Below are 21,678 nucleotides of genomic sequence, written 5' to 3' on the forward strand. Positions count from 1 at the left end.
AAGGAAACATTACAGATTTTCCTTTCATTATACCATGCCCACAGCGGATTGAAATGAATGATCGCGTCCTTTACGTATGCGAGTAAACAAAATCTGTTTATACTATTGCAAGGTAATGTTTTATTGTTCAATCGAATACTATTGTTTGCAGATATTTTTATTCAAGGAGCCCTTCTTTAAACAAAACCCCCTTCCCCGCCCAAAATAGAAGGTTTCGTTCAATTATTTTGGTTAGAAAACATTTAAACATTTCACTCCCACACCAAGATCAGGCATGTAAAACCAGGGTGCAAAAGTAGACCAAACGCGTATTTAAAATAAGAAATAAGGGTAGCTTTATAAAAAAATCATTTAATGTACTGTTTTACCGTTTAGTAGAAGGACCACAAGGCATTATGAGCAGAGTTACAAACAGCATCCGAATCATGAGCTTAAGACAGAATACAGCTTATACAAAATATGTTACCGCCCCCGGTGTGAACGACATGTTACCTGTCCCCAGTGTAAACATGTTATTTGCCCCCAGTGCCTCATGTTACTTGCCTCCAGTGTCAACGACATGTTACTTGCCCCCAGTGTTAACGCCATGTTACTTTCCCCCGGTGTTACCTTTATGTTACTTGCTCCAAGTGTTACCCACATGTTACTTGCCTCCGGTGTGAACGACATGTAACTTGCTCCCGGTGCTAATAACATGTTACTTGCTCCGGTGTTAACGACATGCAACTTGCTCCCAGTGCTAATTACATGTTACTTGCCTCCGGTGTTAACGACATGTTACTTGCTCCCAGTGCTTATTACATGTTACTTGTCTCCGGTATTAACAACATGTTACTTTCCCGCAGTCATAACATCGTAATGTAGCAACTAAAACTGATTTAAATGCAAATCCGTCGATTGCTGCGACGGCATCTCGACCTGTAACCTTGGCAAGAAACAACACTTACGATGTTCCTCAGACAGATAGACATGATCCACCCATGTGCGACGTTTTAAGTACGTCCAACGTCCCTGCCATCATACATAATACATATGGTAAACGTATATTGCCGTTCATAGATTTGATGAATGGAACTTAAAACTCTCAGGGGTTATCAGTTTTTTTGAATATCCATATAACCAATGTTTACATATCAGACAGTTATTGAACGTTTAATGTTGATATCTTCAATTTACTTATTAGTGGCAGAGCCAATACTCATGACAATTATTCTTCACAGGTATCGTAATAGTTTTGCAATCCAAACATTGTCAATATGTATCTGTAATATGTTATAACAACTGACTTTAAAATAACTGTATATGTTTAGTTATAATTAACATTATTACGTCGTCGGCAAACACAGTACTTTTTCCGTTTCACTTCATACATACCGTGGGACAATTGACTGACAAAATCATGTTTTAATGAATATGCATGAGGCGAAACAAGCCATGGTTATACCATGCAATTCTATGGTTATTTCAATCTCGATAACTTGTCGAATATGCTTGATCTTTTGACCCGCCATTGGGGGTGTTATCCTTCTTGTCATGAAAGTTCAATATGATAAGATGGCATGCCACGCACATACCCAGGTCGTTGCCTCAAAGGTCATGATCACGCTTAGAGGTCTAATTTTGAAATGGTCCTTGTCCGCGCTGTATATTGATTATGCGATACAGGGTTTAAAAAAAAATGCGATAAAGGATCACTATGGTGAGGTGGCGTGTCGCGCACAAGACTCAGGCCTGTACCTTAAAGGTTAATGTCACGCGAGGAGGAAATGGGTTGAAATATTATTAAAATTGGAACTGCACAACGTCGCTGGTACGGCTCTGTAAAATAATGGTCTCTATCGCGGGAACAGGTATACTAGGTCCGTATACTGATTTTTGCTTTATGTCACATACTCTTGAAATTGCGGCTCTTGTCCTTGAAACTTAAGTCAGTCTTATGGGCATACAATAATTTGGATAAACCACGTGATTTTTGACGCCAAATTTGGTTATTTTCGTATAGAAAATCGCTGTAAGTTTGTTATATTAGTGCCAATTTTACAATAACCAAATGTAACGTAACAAACCACGTGATGTGTCCTCAATGTGCATCACCGACTGCATTCACTGAATAGGTTCAGACTATATAACGCAATCCGATTTTGTTTTGCATTGTTTTTAGATCTAATATTAAATATCAGCCATAGTTGTACATTCATTATTTTCAAAATAATTGTGCTTTCCGATCATTGCAAAAAAGGATGACCCCGACGTGATTCGAACACGCAACCTTCTGATCTGGAGTCAGACGCGCTACCGTTGCGCCACGGAGTCGGTATTGGCAAGCTGAGCGACAAGGAATACTATGTTTTATGCTTACTAAATTAAAAATTATCTAATTACATGCAAAACGAATCATTCGTCCATCATTCATTACTGTGTCATTGTATTATTGTGACATATCAACGATGCTCTATTTTTCACTTGATTTAACATTTGGAGGTATTAACTCTGCTGTACACATCAAACGACTTTGATGCAACATTTTGAGGTGTTCAGTCGCATCAGTTACTGACTATTTTTCTTCAACTTTGATAATTTCCCCTTGCAACACAAGACCACGCTCTCGCGCCATAATGTGCCAACGAGAATGAGTTACCATAAGTAAATACACCTTAAAACGTTAATGTAGAAGCTCATTTTCATGTACTGTAAATGAAATTGTTTTTAGCCGATCTTTGCAATATTTGTTGTACTCTGTTTTTAGAAAAAATCTCTATCGTTATGCGTTGTTCACGAAACAATATACTTTATATATATAACATTACATATAATTGAATTATACACGCTATATACCTTGCTCCTTTAAATATTCTCCTAATTTAGTCACCACATTATAACACCCGCCTGGGTGTGCACCTTCCTCGTGCGTAGCTATCACTATACATTTATTACACCGGAAAACGACGCATCCCGTCCCCTCGGTGCTTTCTCGGCCCACGATCAAACCACTCTCCGCACGTGTACACGTGAATGTCCGTCCTCCGACCCGAACACCGTCCTTCCATAGTTTTGATGGATCGATAAAACCAAACACAAGAGTTTTTATTTCGTCACTGGTAAGGCCATACCCGGGAGTCGAGGCCCACTTCCGCCCGTCTGTGCCGAAGATTGCGCTGTTTGTAACGAAGCCACTGTCCGTCAGTACCAGCGATATATACTCGTTCCATGACGACGGCATCTTTAAAGAAGCAATACGAGACTGCATTTTAATTTAGATGTACAATGTTTACAAATACAATGTGTTTACTATAAAACAGCCCATATTTTGAGTATTGTAGGTTGGCACCGCTCAACGGTGAAAATGAGTTCCTGTGTTATTTAAACAATCCATGTTCTAATTATCGCACTATATGAAACACAATGCAATGTAAGTCCACTTCTCTACTGTCATACTACAATGCGTTTACGGAGTACTTTGCCAGTGCAATATTAGGTTTGCAATTATCCTCTTCGATTGTTGTATTGTCAACTTTTCTGTCATTGAACCTTTCGCTCAATCATCTAGCAAACATGCCACACAAAACATAGGCCACTTTTTTGTTTTTCATATTTTACATGTTTCTATCAATGATGCCAGGTCGTGATCAATATACACGTATACAAATAATTGGTAAATATCAAATCCATTAAGAGTTGAAGATCGTCTAATGTTTTGATATGATAGCAGTCATCCAATATCATGTCAACTATTCGATCGCGTTTTAAGAGAAAACGAGCAATATTATATTCAAATATTTTGATCGGAGAGCTATCGAATTAATTAGACTAAGTTTCGATTTTCTATGTTGAATTTATCATATTGCATTAAAAGTTCGCTTGAATGTTTGATAAACCTTATTAAAAGGAATCTCGTATTAAGAAAAAAAACAGTATTAAGGAAGTTAAGAATGCATTGGTTTTGTGAACATCAGACTATTGTTAAATCTATACTGTATTTATCAAATCGTCACTGGGGAAGAGGCTTTTGCTAAATGGCTAAATTATGTACATGAGCAATACGATGACATACGGATGGAAGCGCCAAATATTATATCGATTACATCTCAATGTTTGTAAAGTATATCTTTGTTAAACTAAATTTGTAAGCGCTACTTAGTACGAAGGAAGATCTTCCCAATTGAATGCATCTAATCAGATAATTGACAAATCGACACCTCCATTCGGTATATGAGCTGTTCAATCGTTTACAGAAGATATAACTATAAACTAAATGATAAATCTTCATGACTTACAGCCGGTTACGTTGTTTTGACAAGCAATATCCCTTTTCATTAACATATTATTACGTAGGTTGAACTGGGCGAAGTGTCGGAAAGGATGGTTGGGGTATGCACAACGGGAAAATATACATTACCTTTCTCCATTAGTTCCATACCGTAGATTATACGAGTATCTTAAACATTAAACTCCCTCACCATAACCCCCCATACCCTCAAAGTTATCAGATTTCTGAAAACTATGCCCCTTTATCCCTTCGACTTAACTGTAAGACAAATGGCAACCACTAGAGAAAACTTCCATCGAATACTAATTGTTTTAGGTCGGTGGAAAAAAACCAACACATTTATTTGGTTACTTTTGTTATTAATGACGCTTCTATACCAGACCTAATATACACATACTATGTTTAGTATTTTGTAAAGATTTATCAGACTAGACTTATCACAGTAGTAATAAATGAATAACCACGCAACTCTGTTTTATTAATATTGTTATATATTTACTAAAATTAAGTCGAAGATAAACAAAATGGTATGTATGATCCTGTTTAGCTGAAATTAGGTATTGCTTTAGGGATGCAAACGAATGGCAAAATTGATATTCGAATATTCGGTAATTCTTTCGATCGAATATTCGAATATTCGTTTACCGAAATCAATATTTTGGAAGATGTAGTAAACTACTATTATTATTCGCTTATGTAATAGCCGGGGCAATTTGACCGTATTTGTCGTAGCGGCGGACCCCGATTTTCTCCAAATATGCCTTTGAAATTCGCAATTTTCAGGAAGAAAAAAGAATACCTTATAAACAGACAAACAACACAATCAAATAATTTCAATTCCGCTGCCTTTATATGTGTAAACAATGTGAAATTAGCTGGAGTCCTAGTCAAATAGCGTTTTGCGCCAACAGAGGGTCTTTCCATAGGACAAGCAGCCTCGTTCTGTGATTGATCTTTAATTAAATTGACTAAATGTAACTATGGAAAACCCAAACCAACTCGGGAACTAGTAAAAAAATAAAACGAAAACGTATCTGGATTTGACTCATCCAGTGTTCAACAATGGAGGAAATATATCATAAAACGCTATACTATACATTTACATTTTAAAGCGCGAACGTTGTATCGAAACATGGAATACAATTTAAAGCACATATATGTAACAACATTACTGTAGCACATGGCATTCATATCGTCACGGCGATTTGAGCTATGTTGCCCAGCTTAATTTGCAGCCAGGACAAAACATTGGTGTTTAAACGTTAATGCCAATTCCTAGACAGTTATTGTAAAAGTAAGGGGACTTTTTACAGTACCCGACGATATGTCCCTTAATGACATATGACACGTGTTTAGTGTATTGTCATCACATTCACACCTCTGGCATTAGGGGCCAGTCGTTGTAAAAACAAAACAAACAAACTTTCTTTATTGAGAATTAGTATCATTACTCTTTTTCCGAATATTCGAATACCGATTTTGACATTCGAATACCAAACGTTTGATCGAATATTCGAATATTCGAATATTCGTTTGCATCCCTACTTTATAACTATAACACACTATTTCACAAGACCGTCAAGACTGGACTATACACATTGTATAAAACTGGCCATAATTGCTATGGCTATGGTAATGGCTTTTTACTAGTAGAAACGGTCTGAAAATAATTGCTTCTCATTTCCGTTGCGTCAAAAGAAGAAAGTAGGTCAAACGGTCACCGCAAAATTCAAACGCATTATCATAAAAAATGAAAGTCAAAAGGTCACTGCCAATGTTATCGAAGGAAAACGATGATATAAGTTCACTGTATTCTGTGAACAATTTATTTCTACATAGCATTAATACAAATAAGAAAGAAAGCCGAAATGTCACATTGTCATTATAGGGGAGTTGCATAACTGTACTGTCAATTTCAATGTTGTACCCTAAGAACTAAGAAAATAGGTCAAACGGTAATGGTAAATGTCATCAGAGGTCAATAGCAAAATTATTGGCAAACATATACACAGTATCAAAATTTCATTGCCGCAGATTAAAAAATAGAAACTATTTTAGAATATTACACCATGACGTACTCTTCATTTACGTCACTGCTACCATGAAACACTGTTAAACTAGTTTGAGTCTAAATTGATCACCCAATGTGTAAATATGATAATTCAGAAGACAGACTACCTTCACTGGAAGTAATTACGGTCATTTGTAAATGTATATTGTACTTCTATTCAGCGTACTTGTCACTCATACTAATTTATTAGATACTTCATGAACTATAAACTAGTTTTTGTCATCCTATATATATATATATATATATATATATATATACCGGGTATTAAACGGCAACTCCAAAGGCAATAACTCTGTTTCCAAGGACAACGGAATATCTATCACATGCACTACTACTTATCGTGTTGTATCTTCTATCAATTAAAAAGTCATTCCAATTAACATCTATAGAAGTAAATCAATGCAAAAGGTTTAGGTAATGTTCATTTGCACGGGTAGAAGTCAGACATATATTGCGTGATATACTATTAATTAAAAAAATATTGATGAAGTCGTTAGTAAAAAATCTATAAACAGTTCATCGAAACAGCTAAACGAATTTAAATTTAAAAAAGAACATTGTTTAAAACATATCTTGTGGCAATTATACTTAGCAATTATTGTTGGGAAGTTGGACATTTCGGGAAATAACAGATCCACCATTGTCCTGTTAACACACATATAATGGCAGATGTTTTCAAGTAAACTCTCAGGAATTAGCAAACATACTAACACAATAAAAGAAAGATTAAAACATTTTCTTTGATTTATACTATCAAATTTATTCAATTTAAAAATACAGGAAATTTACGGATAATTCACTTTCATGAAGAAATTTGAGTAATGCATGAGAACGCCATACCTGGACTTCCTGGGCATAAATTGTTCCATACCGCGTTGGAATTGCCATTATCCGCTATGAACGTGTCACGAGATTAAGTCTAGTATTTAAATATTTTTGTGCACACTTTATTTCCAAAACATAATATGGTCATCAAGTTTTTATCATATTCCCGATTTTATATATCACACTGAAGTTTGATACTTTTCAAAATTATAAGTTATTGCTGAATTGCTGGAAGAATGATTATACCTGTTTAAAAATACATCGACCTACCACATTACTATATACGCCTAACGTATTTCATTAGCAGATCAATCGTTAATAACAGTGACGATTAAACTATTTCATCTAGGACAAGGCTTAAATACATGATCGATGAACTATTATTTTTATCTCGTGATGATCTTTTTGCCGATTAGTTGCATTGAATTATAAGCAGTATAACGTGAACAAGTCAACTTAGTACGGTAAATGAAAAATAGGTGACAAAAAAAAGTAAAAATAAAAATGTGAAAATTAAGCCATTCAATCATTTGAAGAAAATATAACTACAGAAAAAATGAAAACTCCTAATGACTTATAGCAAGTTACATTGTTTTGGCGAGCAATATTATTTTTTCATTTCAATAGTAATACGTAATTTCAACTGGGTGAAGAACATGTTTGATAGGATGGTTGGGGTATGATCTACGAGAATTTTTATTTTACCTTTCTCAATCATTTGTCCCATACCATAGAGTATATGAGCAGCAATAACATATAACTCCCTCACCATCATACCCCCAAATGAAAGTTCTCAGAATTCTTATTGCGTTCTGTCCTTTTATCCCTTCGACTCAACTGTAAGACAAATGGTGCACACAAAGAAAAAAAACTTCCATCAATCACAATGGATTTCAGTTCGGTTAAACACCGCCCCTCCCCCTCCCAAATTAATTGGTTATTTCTGAAATAAATAACGCTTCTGTACCAGACCCGAATATATACAGAATATGTTTAGTATTTTATAAATAGTTATTAGACTAGACTTATGGTAGAAGTAAGAAATAACCCAGCAGGGCTGCTTTACATGTTAACTCATGTATATTCGAATATATATGTTTAGAAGCAACGAACTTTACCGCGACCAAACGCAATCCCATTAAAAATATCCAATGACTTTTCCTATAACCAAGCTTGGTAAAATTGTGTCAACTATTACTAAATAAATTTAGTTTCATATGTGAAATATATTCAGTTTAAACTTTTTTTCTATTTTTCTATTAACAAGATCAAAGTGGTGCTACTGCAATTTTAAAGCGTACGTTAGGGTTATTTTGTGATTTATGTTGGTGCTGCTGCAGCTGCTGCAGTTGCTGCAGTTGCTGCTTATTCTTATGATGATCGCTATTCTGTATTCTTATTTAAACAAAACACCTAGTGAATATTGTTTGTTTTCTGTTAATTATTTCATGACAAAATCACAAAGTGGAAATAAACATTTATTAAATTTGCTCAACTCCGTTACACATACGTAGCAAGTACTCAATAATTCTGTATATTCATATTATTCGGGAAGATTTAGTGGTCTGGCTTTTATATTGACCATCTTCTGGCAATTTTGGCCATATAGTGTCTACGATTGCCTTGTCTAAAGCTATCTATATGCACATTATATACATTTATATTATATCTGAACACATCGACTCCGTGGCGCAACGGTAGCGCGTCTGACTCCAGATCAGAAGGTTGCGTGTTCGAATCACGTCGGGGTCACACTTTTATTGTAATGTTTACATGCAAGCAGATACATACAAGCAATGCGTTGTCTTAATCTTAATAGGGATATTTGTTTATTTTGAACAATCCCGGTAGTCCTTTATTAATAGATTGAACAGACCTTACTAACCATAGATTTATTGTCCAATGACTCATTGGTGCCATAACATTTTGTTATGTGTTGAACATGCTCCAATGCGTCTTCCGATGTAGTGCCAATGAGTGGAAATGGACATAAACAATGAGTATGTTTCCTTTATTTTTCTTCTATAGAAGTCTATAAGAGTAAATGTTAAAAACAAATAATTGAATATAATTCCACAAAGGATTGGGTATGGGTTTTGTTAAAGGTAAAAGTTATAATCAAAAACAAGTAAAAAATATCGATCGTCTAGAACTTGTATAACATAATAGAGTTTAATGCTGACAACGTTAATATATGGATTTTCATGAAAGTATTAACGTACCTTAGGTTTTAGCAATTCTTTAATATTTTAGAATTATATTATCACTGTTGTAAGGATAACTCACGGTCAAGTGTAACATTAACAGTTACAATGACAAACAGGCTTAACCCAATATTAAAAAAAATATATTTAAAAGTTGTAACCAATGGCTTGTTTTCCCCCTAAACCGTCTAAATTATCAAGCTAAGGTTTAAATGTCATACAATTAAAATATAAACTGCTTGAAAACAAATGAAAAAAAGAGTATCTTTTGACTTTAAGACTCTTTTTTAAAATAAATAATTATGTACAATTTGTTCTTGTATTGTGCTTATGCATCAGCAAGTATGCCTTTCTCTTGTATTGGAATAACACCTCAACAAGCGTTTCACTATCTGGTCCATAGCTTCTGTGACAATTTATAATTTGCGAAATGTAATAAACACCCCAACTAGAATAACGCGCTCAACGCGGACCTTGTTAGACCCGATTGCCGTTTCACAGCACATAAACGTATTACATTCTTTTTGCTACTGAGCAGGTTTCTGTAGCTTTTTGCATATATATTGTACTGACTAGATAATTGTATTAAAACTGTATTTTTAAGGAAATTCAATACTTACAATTCTTTCCTCCTCATGTTTTTGAACTTCCAAAATGGGCTCAATCTTCCTCATATCCATCATCATCATCATCATCATCGTCTTCAGTTATTAATCAGTTACAATAATCCTTCTCATTAGTTTTCACTTCATTCTTTAAACACGTGATGCATTCACATACCGAACTGAACTTAACTAAAACCTGTTTTTTTAACAATACGTTTCTTTCGTAGATTTATCGCAAACTCTTATTAGCCCTTATATCCAATGATTCAACATACTCTTTCGTATTTGATTTTGTAGATTTAAAGACTTAAAGATGTTTTCTAATCGTTCTAGTTTAAATAATTATCAGAAAGAATCTGATTCCTTAAGAACTACAAAGAACGCATATGAAACATATAAACAATTTTTATAGTGATGTAAACGAAAGACATCAATGAAGTAAGGCCGATTTAATAATAGGTAAATATGCCTTAGGAAACATTAAAGATTTTCCTTTCATTATACAATACCGACAGCGGACTGAAATAATTAATCGCTTTCTTCACGTATGCGAGCATTAAAATCTGTTTCAAATATCGTAAGGTTATATTTTATTGTTCAATCGGATACTGTTTGTTTGCAGGTATTCTATTCAAATACCTATTCCCTTTTTATAAAAGATCTTTCACTCCGCTCCCAAACATAACTTTATTTTAATAGTGTTTATTAGAAAACATTAAAACATTTCACTCAAACAACAATAACAGGCATGAAAACATCAGGGTGCAAATGAAAAAGGCAAACGTGTATTTAGAATACGAAATCAGGGTTACTTTCAAATCATTTCATGTACTGTTTTATTGCTGATTATTACCACACCGCATCATGAGCAAAATTACAAACAGCAATAGAAGCGTTAGCTTGCGACATGACAAAGCTATTACTAAACATGTTACTTGCTCCCGGTGTTAACGAAGACCTTACCTACATCAACTTATGATTGTTACCATGTGTTTAAATATCTGACAAGAGATGACATGCCATTAATGTCGCTATTAATGTTCTCTTTTACATGTACCAACAATGGTGCAATAATAGCTAGATACGAGAAATATCAAGGTATCCTATGTACGATATTGTCGTTTTATCATTGGCCGGGAAAATAAATGTGGATGCCAGGGCTACATTTCAATAGGATATCTTAGTTGTAAAACTTGCGCTGCTTACGGGCAGAATATATGCTTTAAATGCCCCGACGATATTTTTATTGTAACGCATTTACCACAAAAACGGAATAAAGCATACCTGGTATAAAGTTACCATCTTAAAATTGATAGTTTTGATGAGTAATATCTAACCCGAATGATTGGACACACAATCTAGATTTAGTTATTGCAGTTGGCTTTTTTATTTCAACTGAAAGGGGACATGAAATTACCAATTTTGCAAGATTTTAAGGCCGAAAATCTTGTTTGAAATATTTGTTTCGGTATGACTTTTACATAATCTTCCAAATGATTCCAAGATAAAGAAGCGTCCCAGGGCAATTAAAAACCGTAAACTGGTTCATCGGATACCTTGAACAATGTAATCGTAAATCCAGCGCAATTTCAAGGGAATTTACATTTTCCAGTCTTTTTTACTGGATCATTTTTATCGATATAATCTGGGAATGTTAACACTTGATTGGTCTGTCAACTTCTTACACATAATGCATATGTATTGTTTTTTAATATCGTTAACACTCGGATTTCTTTCCGGAGAGAATTTCTTCAAGTGAAGTAAAGCCAAATCTTTGCGGGGCTCTTGTTTCCTTTACATGCTCACCAGTCACTTTGCCATCAACAAGGTAATTCTTTTTTAATTTTTCCTGTCCCCAACCGATCAGCATGTCGCATGAAGGAGTCTCTACTCCGAGAATTTCAGCAATACCTTTAACTACCAACATGCCACACGGAATGTCCTCTGACAGGTATCTGCATGTTAAATCCGGCTTGAACTTCGATCTGTCCTTCTGCATGATGTGTTTAACACCTTTGTATACGCTGTTCGTCGTAATCGCTTTCAGAAGACTTGAACCGTCTTCTATTTCTCCCTCGTAGAATTTTAGTATCCAGTTAATGATATCTGGAAGTTCAGTTAGGTCTATCTCTGGTTTTTGACCAGTTATAGCATGGGCAACACTTTGATATTCCTTGCTGCAACTCTCAATAAGATCAGCCGTAGACTCGTTCACTCCCTCATAAAACAAAGGCTCTGTATCCATGTACTTCCCATCCCAGTCCTTCCATCTACCGTACATAATCGCTGGATGCATAAAAGAGTAGGACGTAAAAAGTACCTCTAGGAAGTGGCGAACTTGTTTCAACATTGGAACGTTACCGACGACCATTTGAAGACTCATCAGCGCGGGTTTCCTTGGGATGGCCTTGCCCCTTAAAATAGATCCATCCAGAGACTTTGACGTTCTCGTCACCTCAACTTTCTTTCCGTATTCGGTGACCTCACAAACCCAAGGCGACATCTCAAAAGACATAACAGTAACTTGCTCCCGTAACTCACCACTTAGGTAACTTTTACAAAGATACTCAAAGCCGGCTTGTCCCGGGAATCCTATAAGTACGGTTTTCTTGTCAATGAGTCCAGCAATCGCTTTCATGTATTCTTCATGCGCGAAAGCAGCGACGGTAAATAGTACCATATCACTACCCGGAACCACGTCTTTAGCTTCCTTTGATATCTGAGCTGGCTTAGCCTTGACGTCTCTTGAGACCCCGTTCGAACCATGAATGGTGAGGACCATGTCATCTTTCTCGATGGCCTTTGTCCACATCTCCGCCTCGTCTTTGTACATGGTAAGTACCGAAACCTCCATATCTGGATTGGAGGCGGCCAGTGCAGTTATGACATGTGCGCTCTTCCCACCGCCGCAGACACAAACCTTGAGGGGCTTCGCCATCTGTAACGAGAATGACTTCTTGAAAGTATATAAAATTGCAGTTTTGGATATGAGTGAAGTGTTAATAAGGACTTTGTGAGAGACTTGTCTTCCTACTATTAATCTAAACTCATATACTAAATGCAAACTTTCAACATCAAACTGTATAACCTACTTAACAGATAAAGTAAGTAAGTTCTTGAATATTCTCATCAAAATGTGCATTTTAGAAAATAATGAAAATGTGATAGAAAAGGTCGACTTATAAAGCTTAAGCAAACAAGAAAAAAGATCTGTTTTAAAGGGACTGTGTCACAGATTGGCACCAAAAAAGTTTTTTTCTGTAACGAATCTCGGGACAATTATCTAATAGAATGTGTTACGCTTTGATATCATAACTGTAAAAAAAATGTACCAAAATGTAAAAAAAAATTTGTGTCGGAGACCGGGTTCGAACACGCTTCGCCAAAAATGTAACTCAGCGTCTTACTCACTGCGCTACAAAGGCTTATTCTAATCGGGTGACATAATTAAGCTATACACCTACCTCGGTAATATCACGTGATAACACCGACTAGACAATCACGCATAAGGAATGTATTCTACCTGGTAGACATACCCAGTAATCTTTTTTAATGGAAAAAAAAGAAATAACTGCTAAACTTGAATAAATTGTAAACTATGTGGTACTTCAGTTAGTAAGTTTCAATGCATTGTACATATAGATGCCAAGTTTAAGTCAGTTTTCGACAATTTTTTCCCCGCTATTTTATCATACGTGAAGCAGCCCCTTTAAGTGGTATGAAACATGCCTTTCGTTGAAGCTTTTGGTCAGCTTTTTACCAATGTTACTTTATTTAATCAAATATTAAAAACAAATACGGCTCTGGAAACAATATCTATATATAGTCTGAATATCAACTTCACATGTAAGTAAGAATTTTCTAAGTTTTCAGGCTGTATGCCGCTATACCTGTAGACCTTTATAACCGTAAATCGGAATCTACCATCGGAAGATCGACATAACATTTTAACATTTGACGAATTAATGCGAGCACGTGCAAATCAACCCAAGCGCTGTTAGAACTGCGGTGGTCAACGACCTAATGACCATTACCAATCTGCTCTTATTAGCTAGCTACGGAGCTGCGTTCTGCATATTAAGTACCTTGCTAAAGGCAGCGCTGTTATGAGTATTCATAATACGTTGATATATATCAACGAGTTACAAAACGCATAATAAAAATTAACACAGAATACGCAGAGTTTCAAAATGAACGCGTACTGAATCAAAATAAATACATAAATATATATGTGCCTTCATTTTGACCGCGGCCGGAAAACTAGACACTATGGGTTAAAAATGGAATCTTGATCGTATTGAAGGCGTAATTAAATGCTCATTTGACGTAAGATATCAAACCAATGTTTTCAATTAAAAAATAATATTTAATTTATCCTATAATCAGTTCTATGGTGATTGTTATTCATAAATTTTAAATTAAGACAATTTTAACATAACTGCATTAAACCATTTAATTGCGTACTAACATACTAATCTTTTTACCATTACTTATTGCATTCTATACGCTTTACCAATTAAAATCAAAGCGCCTAAAGCGGAAGACAGGCTTTCGGTCTGCTACAACTTGTGAGTAAAGTCATGTAATGCCAAATGGAACGGAAGTTTGTGAAGATTTATCAGTTTGTCTCAGTAATTTCAGCCCATAGTCTTGATCATGTTGCATATGCAGATCTATAAACCACTGATATCAATATGTTCATATTGTAAACGACTGACATAGGTTTGTAAATTAAAAACGATTCAGTAATGTTTGAAATGTAGAGTATATATTACTAATGCCTAAATGCTTTATCCAGGGTAGTACATTGTTTATGAAACCAAAGCTCCACATAAGGTTTCATGTGCAATTTAGTATTACTCCATACTTTAGTACTGTTTTAGGTATTACACATATTAAACAATAATTTCAAGTGCCTGATACTCCATGGTTTTGATTTTATTGAGTATAAGCATAAACATATTTGCGAAGGACCTCATGAGCATGCATATACTATCTTTAAATGTTTATATTATCTTGTTTTACAATTACAAGACTATACACACCAAACGTAAACAGCTGAAAACCTTCCAACGCTTTAAGCGCATTGATTGTATAATGTTGTTTTAAAGGCATATAATTGATATGTTATAACTAGAAGTCAGCAGACGTAGGTCTTAGAATTAAAGTGTCACTTCAAATAAATTATACTGGTACTTGCAACAAAGAAACCTGGCATTTTATGAATGAGTGTCTGCGTCTAACTACCAATGCAGCAGTTTCCATTTTCCAAAATGAATACACTCTGTATGTCAGGAACAAAGCCAGGTAAAAAGAATATGTGTGCTATATAGTGTCGTAGCTACATATAGGCCTTGTAGGCCTGGGTCTACAACTTTTTTGAAAAATGATAAAATGTTAATAACCCCCAAAAAGTTTGGTGTTTATTTAAATTATGTGCTGGGTGTATTGCTTGATTTTATTGTAATCATTGCATATATATTTAAGTTTGTGTAATGTGCATATAAAATGGTTGTCACCTACATGTAGAACCACCGGGCCTACAAGTGTCTTTAGGCCTAGCTACGTCCCTGCTATAATTGATTGGTAACAGAATACACTACGAGTATGAAACATGCTATAGTAGGAGTATTTTGTATTACACCATAACATGAGATAACATGACGTAATAAACAAAGGCGATAATACAGGAAATGTACGGCTTGGTCCCGTTTCAGTAAGATATCTGAGTCGTAAACCTAACGCTGCTTAAGAGTGTTAAGGTATACCCGTAAAGCATGGGTGAATCAACCAAACACGCAGATAAAATATGGGCTCTGCATATTATCAATCGGACAATACATAACGAATCGATGTATATCCATACATATATATAATGTATTATGAATAAATTGTTTGTACTTTATTAAACAGCACTTCTCCAACACTTCAAAATAAAACAGAAATAACAATATGTAACAATAGAGCTGAACTCATACAGAATGACAGTTTTTTGTGTCTGAATAAGCTGATCTGGACATCAATGTCTTCAATTCAGTACTACTACATAACGCACACTATAACATATCTGAATTCATAGGAAAACTGCGGAAAAAATGATTTTTCTAAAAGCGCTAGTAAAGCTTTTAGCCATAAAACATCAATAATTGAAGTCAAGTATGAAAAACCGCATTTTTATCGTTTTTCAGAAGTCTTATATCACAGACATTTACGCAAACTTTGGCTCATTCCAAGACAAAAATGAAGTTGTCAAAACGGTCGATCTGTGATAGTGCAGCTTTAAAATATAATCCTTAAGTTATTGGTTGAAAACAAATACATACATCGCAGTACAACAGGAAATCAATGGGTAAAAAGGTAATTGCGCACGAAAGAGTGTACGGGCATTTTTTTGTCTGCCATGTTTTCCCTTATTTTTAAGTCATAATTCTTTACAAGTTCTTACAAATTGCTCATAAGGTATTTACATTCAATATTCATGTTTCTAAAACACACGAGTCATTACAAAGACTTACCTTTATGTAACGTTGCTAATATATCCTTTTCACTTTTGAAATATACACATGTCCGTAAATAAGTTCTAGAAGTTAACAATGTCAATGTCAAGTCATATCCATCCGCTTGTATAACGCTGGAAGTAGTTCCCCTGAAAAAGGAAAGGCAGCGCGTGCTTGCTGTGTGGTGTCACGTTACATCAGTGTAGGCGTGCGAGCGGCTTGTACCTGGAAGTTTTGGTGAATCTCATTCTGGCTCATAGTATTAGGCATTTCTCGCCTGGAATGTAGGCTGTGGTTTTCATCCCTTTGAAATTTGACAAAAAATAGAAGCAAATCTTTGATAGAATAATAATGCATTTGTCTCCTTTTGGGATTAATTTCCAATTGTCCTCTGGTTTTGATTTAATGTATTATTTCACCTTCTTTTCTGATAAATTCCCACTCGTTAGATACACTTAACATAAAGCGGTGATATTATTAATTGAGAGTTAATGTAGAGATAAGAATTTACAAGCAGCACGACATATATGTGATATTTCATAGTCAATGGGTATCCAAATATCAAGTTTTATAATTAAGAATTTTTAACTTAATTTAAGTTAATATTACAATACAATACATCAAATTAAGGGTGAGGAAAGTATAACTACAGTGTACAAAACTAAAGTATACATTTATATATATTGAAGGTATGAAAACATGTGGTATGTTACTTTACTATTCACCAAGGCGATGTTTGGAAACAATGTTTGTTTACTTTCAGTAGTTGGCCTAATGAGCGTTACTACACACTACCTGTATTCATCACGAACCCAGGAACAATACCGATTCCACTTGCACACCAGGTGAATTAACTGTCTAATTAACGTTCGTTTGCTGATTCCCCATCACTGACTGATGGAAGGGAGATAGATATATGAGATGGGTGAGATGGAGATGAGGGCATATGTTTTATAAAGCAGGCTTGTCAGTATCAAGTATATATAATTATAAAACGAATAAGACTGAAACTGTTACTTATACCCAAGATCCACCGGACAGTCCGAGATTTATTGTACATCTGAACGAAATATATCCGCCTCATCATACGTTGCAAGATATAAATCAAAGCACTCATAGGACTGAACGGCTTGAGCGATGATTCGTTCTATCTGATATACAAAATAATTTATATGAATGAAAGCATGGCACACACCACCACCCACCACAACCACCACCTTCCATTCAAATATCTCAAAAGGTTTTAATTTTAATGATGTTATCAAAACTAATTGATTCTGTGCATTCTAGAGTTGGAAAGGTCAAATAGTATAGTTAAACGGACAGCATAGGAAAATGTGGCATTCAGATTCTACCACACACCTGTTCTTGTGTGTTTTTATATTATGCCTACCAACTTCAATTTCAAGACAATTTGAGAACAGTTGTAGTGTTGATAATAGTGGTTCTATTCTGATTGTAGCTTAAACAAATTATTTACATATTTGACCAATTATTCGTAGCAATGTTGAATGTAAATAGAAATAATTAAAATGTTAATTAAACATAACCCTTACATACACAAGGGGGAATATTTATTGAACTTGCACAAAAATAAATAGCAATGCAGAGTAAAATGACCCAGCTTACGAAGAAGTTGAAATATTGACGTCAATATATGTTTGCAAAATCTGAGGTCTATATTAATGGGTTATGATATACAGGATGAATTAATGTAGTTTTTCCATCTAACATACAATGCCACTGGGTATATTCGTCTTTTTAGCTGATTTCACTGCTAGAACAGTCATTAGGGAGAAAATTAATTAAATTAATTATGTATTGTATATCTCAGTTTCCTCCACGGTAGTATCCTAATTATATAATTACCATGCAAACTAGTTCCAATGAGGTTAAACCTAGAACTGCCCTGAGTTTTCCAGTTGATAGGAGTTATCGCTCTCATTTCATTGTTTTATAAGTGTGTTTACTGTTAAAGGGGCTGTACTCCGTATGATGAAATAGCGGAAAAAAGAGAAAATTGTCGAAAACTGACATATACTTGGTATCGATGTGTACAATGCATTGAAATTTACTAACTGAAGTACCACATAGTTTACAATTAATTTATTTTTCGCAGTTTTTTTCGACTTTTTTCATTATTTTTTTTATACTAGGTATGTCTACCTAGTAGAATTCATTCCTTATGCGTGATTGGCTAGTCGATGTTATTACGTGATATTACCAAGTTAGGCATATAGCTTAAATATTCCATCCATTTAGAATAAGCCTTCGTAGCACAGTGAATACAACACTGGACTGCAATTTTGGCGACCCCGGTTCGAACCCGGCATCCGACTCGATTTTTTTTTACATTTTGGTATTTTTTTTACCGTTATGATATCAAAGAGTAAAACATTTTATTTAAGGAATGAATTGCGGGCTTGTTGTCATTATCGGGGTATGAACGCAATTGGGCTGGTCAAAGTGTGTGGAGTCCGCCACTCGTGAAAATATTTTTTCTGTGACCACTCGTGAAATAAAATACGATCTAACACTGAATTCAACAAATATCCTCTATATCATTCACTTTGTAATAAAAACTGTATGTGAATCTGAATACCACTTGTTTCCTTGCTGTTGTACAATAACATACGTTAAAAATGTAGCATAAAATATATCAATTAACATAAATTATCCGTTTTAGTCGAAACCAGTATATTATTCTGAGAGTTTGATAAGTTCAAAAAATATAATCTATTTAGTTCAATGAAATACAGAAATAAAGAAACGTCGTACATAAATCATATCAAATGAGTGGGTTGGCGCACGGTTTAATAACATCAAATTAATATAGATCTACACTTTTAAAATTACATACGCGTGATCATTTAAATGATATCCATTCAGTTATATACTCGTTATAAATTTAATGGCTTAGAACCTCTATGAAGACTATCATTGAATTACTGCTGTAGAATACGCATAGAGAGAGAGAGGTAAGTCTTTGTGTTGTGTTTATCGTACGAGTTACCCACCTCAGTATAGTTGACTTGATATACTACTTCTTCTGCTTCTAGCTTTTTTCAATATCTGAAGAATGCTTTGGCTCAGGGACCTCAATCTTGGTAGTAAAATTGGTCATGACCTGCAGATGAACCAAATTAATTTTGAGGTCAGTGGATCAAAGGTCAAGTTGGTGGGACCTTAAGCTGAAAATCGGTTTTCGATCAAATTTTGAAGAACGCTTTGGCCAAGGGACATCAAACGTGGTAGTAACATTCGTCATGACCAGCAAATGAACTATAATGAATCGAAGAAACGATTACTTTGTATATTGAAAGACAAGTGTTTTAATTTGTTATGCATGTTCCTTTCCTTAAAACCCAAAGAAAGATTATACTTATCGGAGTGGAAAACTTTCGTTCCAAAAGACTCTAATGGCATTTTTTGTTGGTAATAAACTGGTTTTGGTTTTATATTGGTTTCACGAACAGTGTTTTTGTTGTGACAGTTTCAAATGAAATGAAAAACAGTTTTATCCATTATTTTACGAAAACCGAAACTTGTTTTTGAAACTTTTTTTGTTTTACACGCTTTAAACCATTGCAAATAAATATCATGATTGTATCAAAGTTGAACCATCCTTCATTCAAGTTTACGTTAGAATCCGAAGTCAACGCAACGATTTGTTGTTGTGCGGACTTCATCGTTTATGGCTATTTCACATTATCCTTTAGATATTATTCATGACGCTTGTTTGCACAATAAAGTGTTCATTAACGCAGACTGCTTTTTTAAAGGATCCGTTATTGTTAGAGTTTTCAGTTATACCCTCACACACTACCCGTCGTTGATAAGAATGACCTACAGATAACAATGCTACGACTATTTCAATACTAAATATGTATATATATGCCTTAGTACGTCTGCAATTATTCATAACGACTCCGTGGCGCAACGGTAGCGCGTCTGACTCCAGATTAGAAGGTTGTGTGTTCGAATCACGTCGGTTCAGATTATTTTGTTTAGTTATAAAAGAAGGGTATTAATTAGTGCTGTACAACGTACGCAAAATATTACGGGAAATAAAACATGTATCTATATAGATATACATATATACATATATAGGAAACTATGTATGTATATATCTATAAATATATAGGAACTTCATAGGAATATCAGTATGAAGATTAAGCTGAGGAATCTACAAAGGCATGTTTTAAAGCCTTTATTATTTATATTATTCTAAGACTTGAAAAAATAATTTTCTTTTCAGTTCAAGGATATACATAAATAAAATGGGAAATATATCAAATGTAACTTAATTGGGTAAACGAACCGCACTTAAAATTATTATACTAGATCATTTCCATGAAACAATTGTTTTCAAATAAACTTAACAAGTCGTGTTTGTCAAAGCATGTTGCCTTAATGACGCATGCCATGTTATACAGGCTAAACAAGAACGACTATACTCGATTATTCAAACGTCTCTGAGGTTGCGCGCGCGTCTGCTTGTTCTTGTATTGACTGTCGATCATATTGGCGGCACACAAAATTATCTCAGATGCATGTTCTAAATCAGTCCGGCAATTCAATGGTTTTGTTAACTAATACGAATATACACCCATTACTGACGGTCGTTTGTTTGTTCATACAGCAAACACTCGTGGAAAAGGTTGGACTTCTGCTTCTATGCAAAACTACAAAGCCGTCCGTATAGATATAGGTTGTACCTTTTTCTCTTTATGAGTTCGGTTGATTTATCGATTTTGCTGCCTTTGGTCAATGGTAAAAGAATAAAATTAGTTTTACATAACTTGCCGTCATTTCAAGGTAATATATAAAATATATCTTGTTGCTTGGAGTCCCTTCACAATATTGAGTAGAAGAGTTTGGAATCAGCCATTGTAAAACACGCAGGGAGAGAGAAAAATCTTTGTGTCGTTTAAAGCAAAACGAGTCACCCATCTCAGTAAATTACTTGTTATGTTGTTGATGTGTTTTTTCCAAAACAATTTTATGGTTTACGGTGATTGTTAGGTGATTGTACGGTGACTGTACATTTACTTTCATCATAAACGTAGTTGCATTATTCGAAACAATTCACTAGTGATTGTAAGCGTACTGTTTATTTTCTGATATTTAGGGATGTTCGAAACGCCGTGCGTGAATATATATTTGTAATTATCAACATTTTATAAGCAGCGATACAAAGTCTATTTAA

The 21,678-nt window shown here is 34.7% G+C and overlaps 2 protein-coding genes and 2 non-coding genes across 5 annotated transcripts; 1 reads left to right on the forward strand and 3 right to left on the reverse strand.

Annotated features, from left to right (window-relative positions):
* Positions 1–2,241: 2,241 nt before the first annotated feature.
* Trnaw-cca (transfer RNA tryptophan (anticodon CCA)) lies at positions 2,242–2,313 on the reverse strand. Its single transcript has one exon. It is a non-coding gene; the product is annotated as a tRNA-Trp (tRNA).
* A 203-nt stretch (positions 2,314–2,516) lies between these two features.
* On the reverse strand, positions 2,517–10,134 carry LOC128214961 (profilin-1A-like). Of its 2 annotated transcripts, none has more exons than XM_052921683.1 (2): positions 9,988–10,134; positions 2,517–3,220 (listed from the first exon to the last, which is right to left on the reverse strand). In XM_052921683.1, exons 1-2 carry the CDS (start codon positions 10,063–10,065, stop codon positions 2,828–2,830), a joined length of 471 nt encoding a protein of 156 aa, XP_052777643.1. In that variant the 5' UTR covers positions 10,066–10,134; the 3' UTR covers positions 2,517–2,827. The 2 variants fall into 2 exon arrangements, with proteins under 2 accessions (XP_052777643.1, XP_052777644.1); XM_052921684.1 differs by lacking the exon at positions 9,988–10,134 and adding an exon at positions 7,179–7,287.
* Positions 8,844–8,915, forward strand: Trnaw-cca (transfer RNA tryptophan (anticodon CCA)). The gene has a single exon. It is a non-coding gene; the product is annotated as a tRNA-Trp (tRNA).
* A 517-nt stretch (positions 10,135–10,651) lies between the features above and the next one.
* Positions 10,652–16,624, reverse strand: LOC128213168 (octopine dehydrogenase-like). The gene is made up of 2 exons (XM_052918719.1): positions 16,488–16,624; positions 10,652–12,910 (listed from the first exon to the last, which is right to left on the reverse strand). Exon 2 carries the CDS (start codon positions 12,908–12,910, stop codon positions 11,690–11,692), a length of 1,221 nt encoding a protein of 406 aa, XP_052774679.1. The 5' UTR covers positions 16,488–16,624; the 3' UTR covers positions 10,652–11,689.
* Between the last annotated feature and the right edge of the window lie 5,054 nt (positions 16,625–21,678).

This window comes from Mya arenaria, chromosome 13, assembly GCF_026914265.1.
Source record: "Mya arenaria isolate MELC-2E11 chromosome 13, ASM2691426v1".
NCBI classification, from domain to species: Eukaryota; Metazoa; Mollusca; class Bivalvia; order Myida; family Myidae; genus Mya; species Mya arenaria.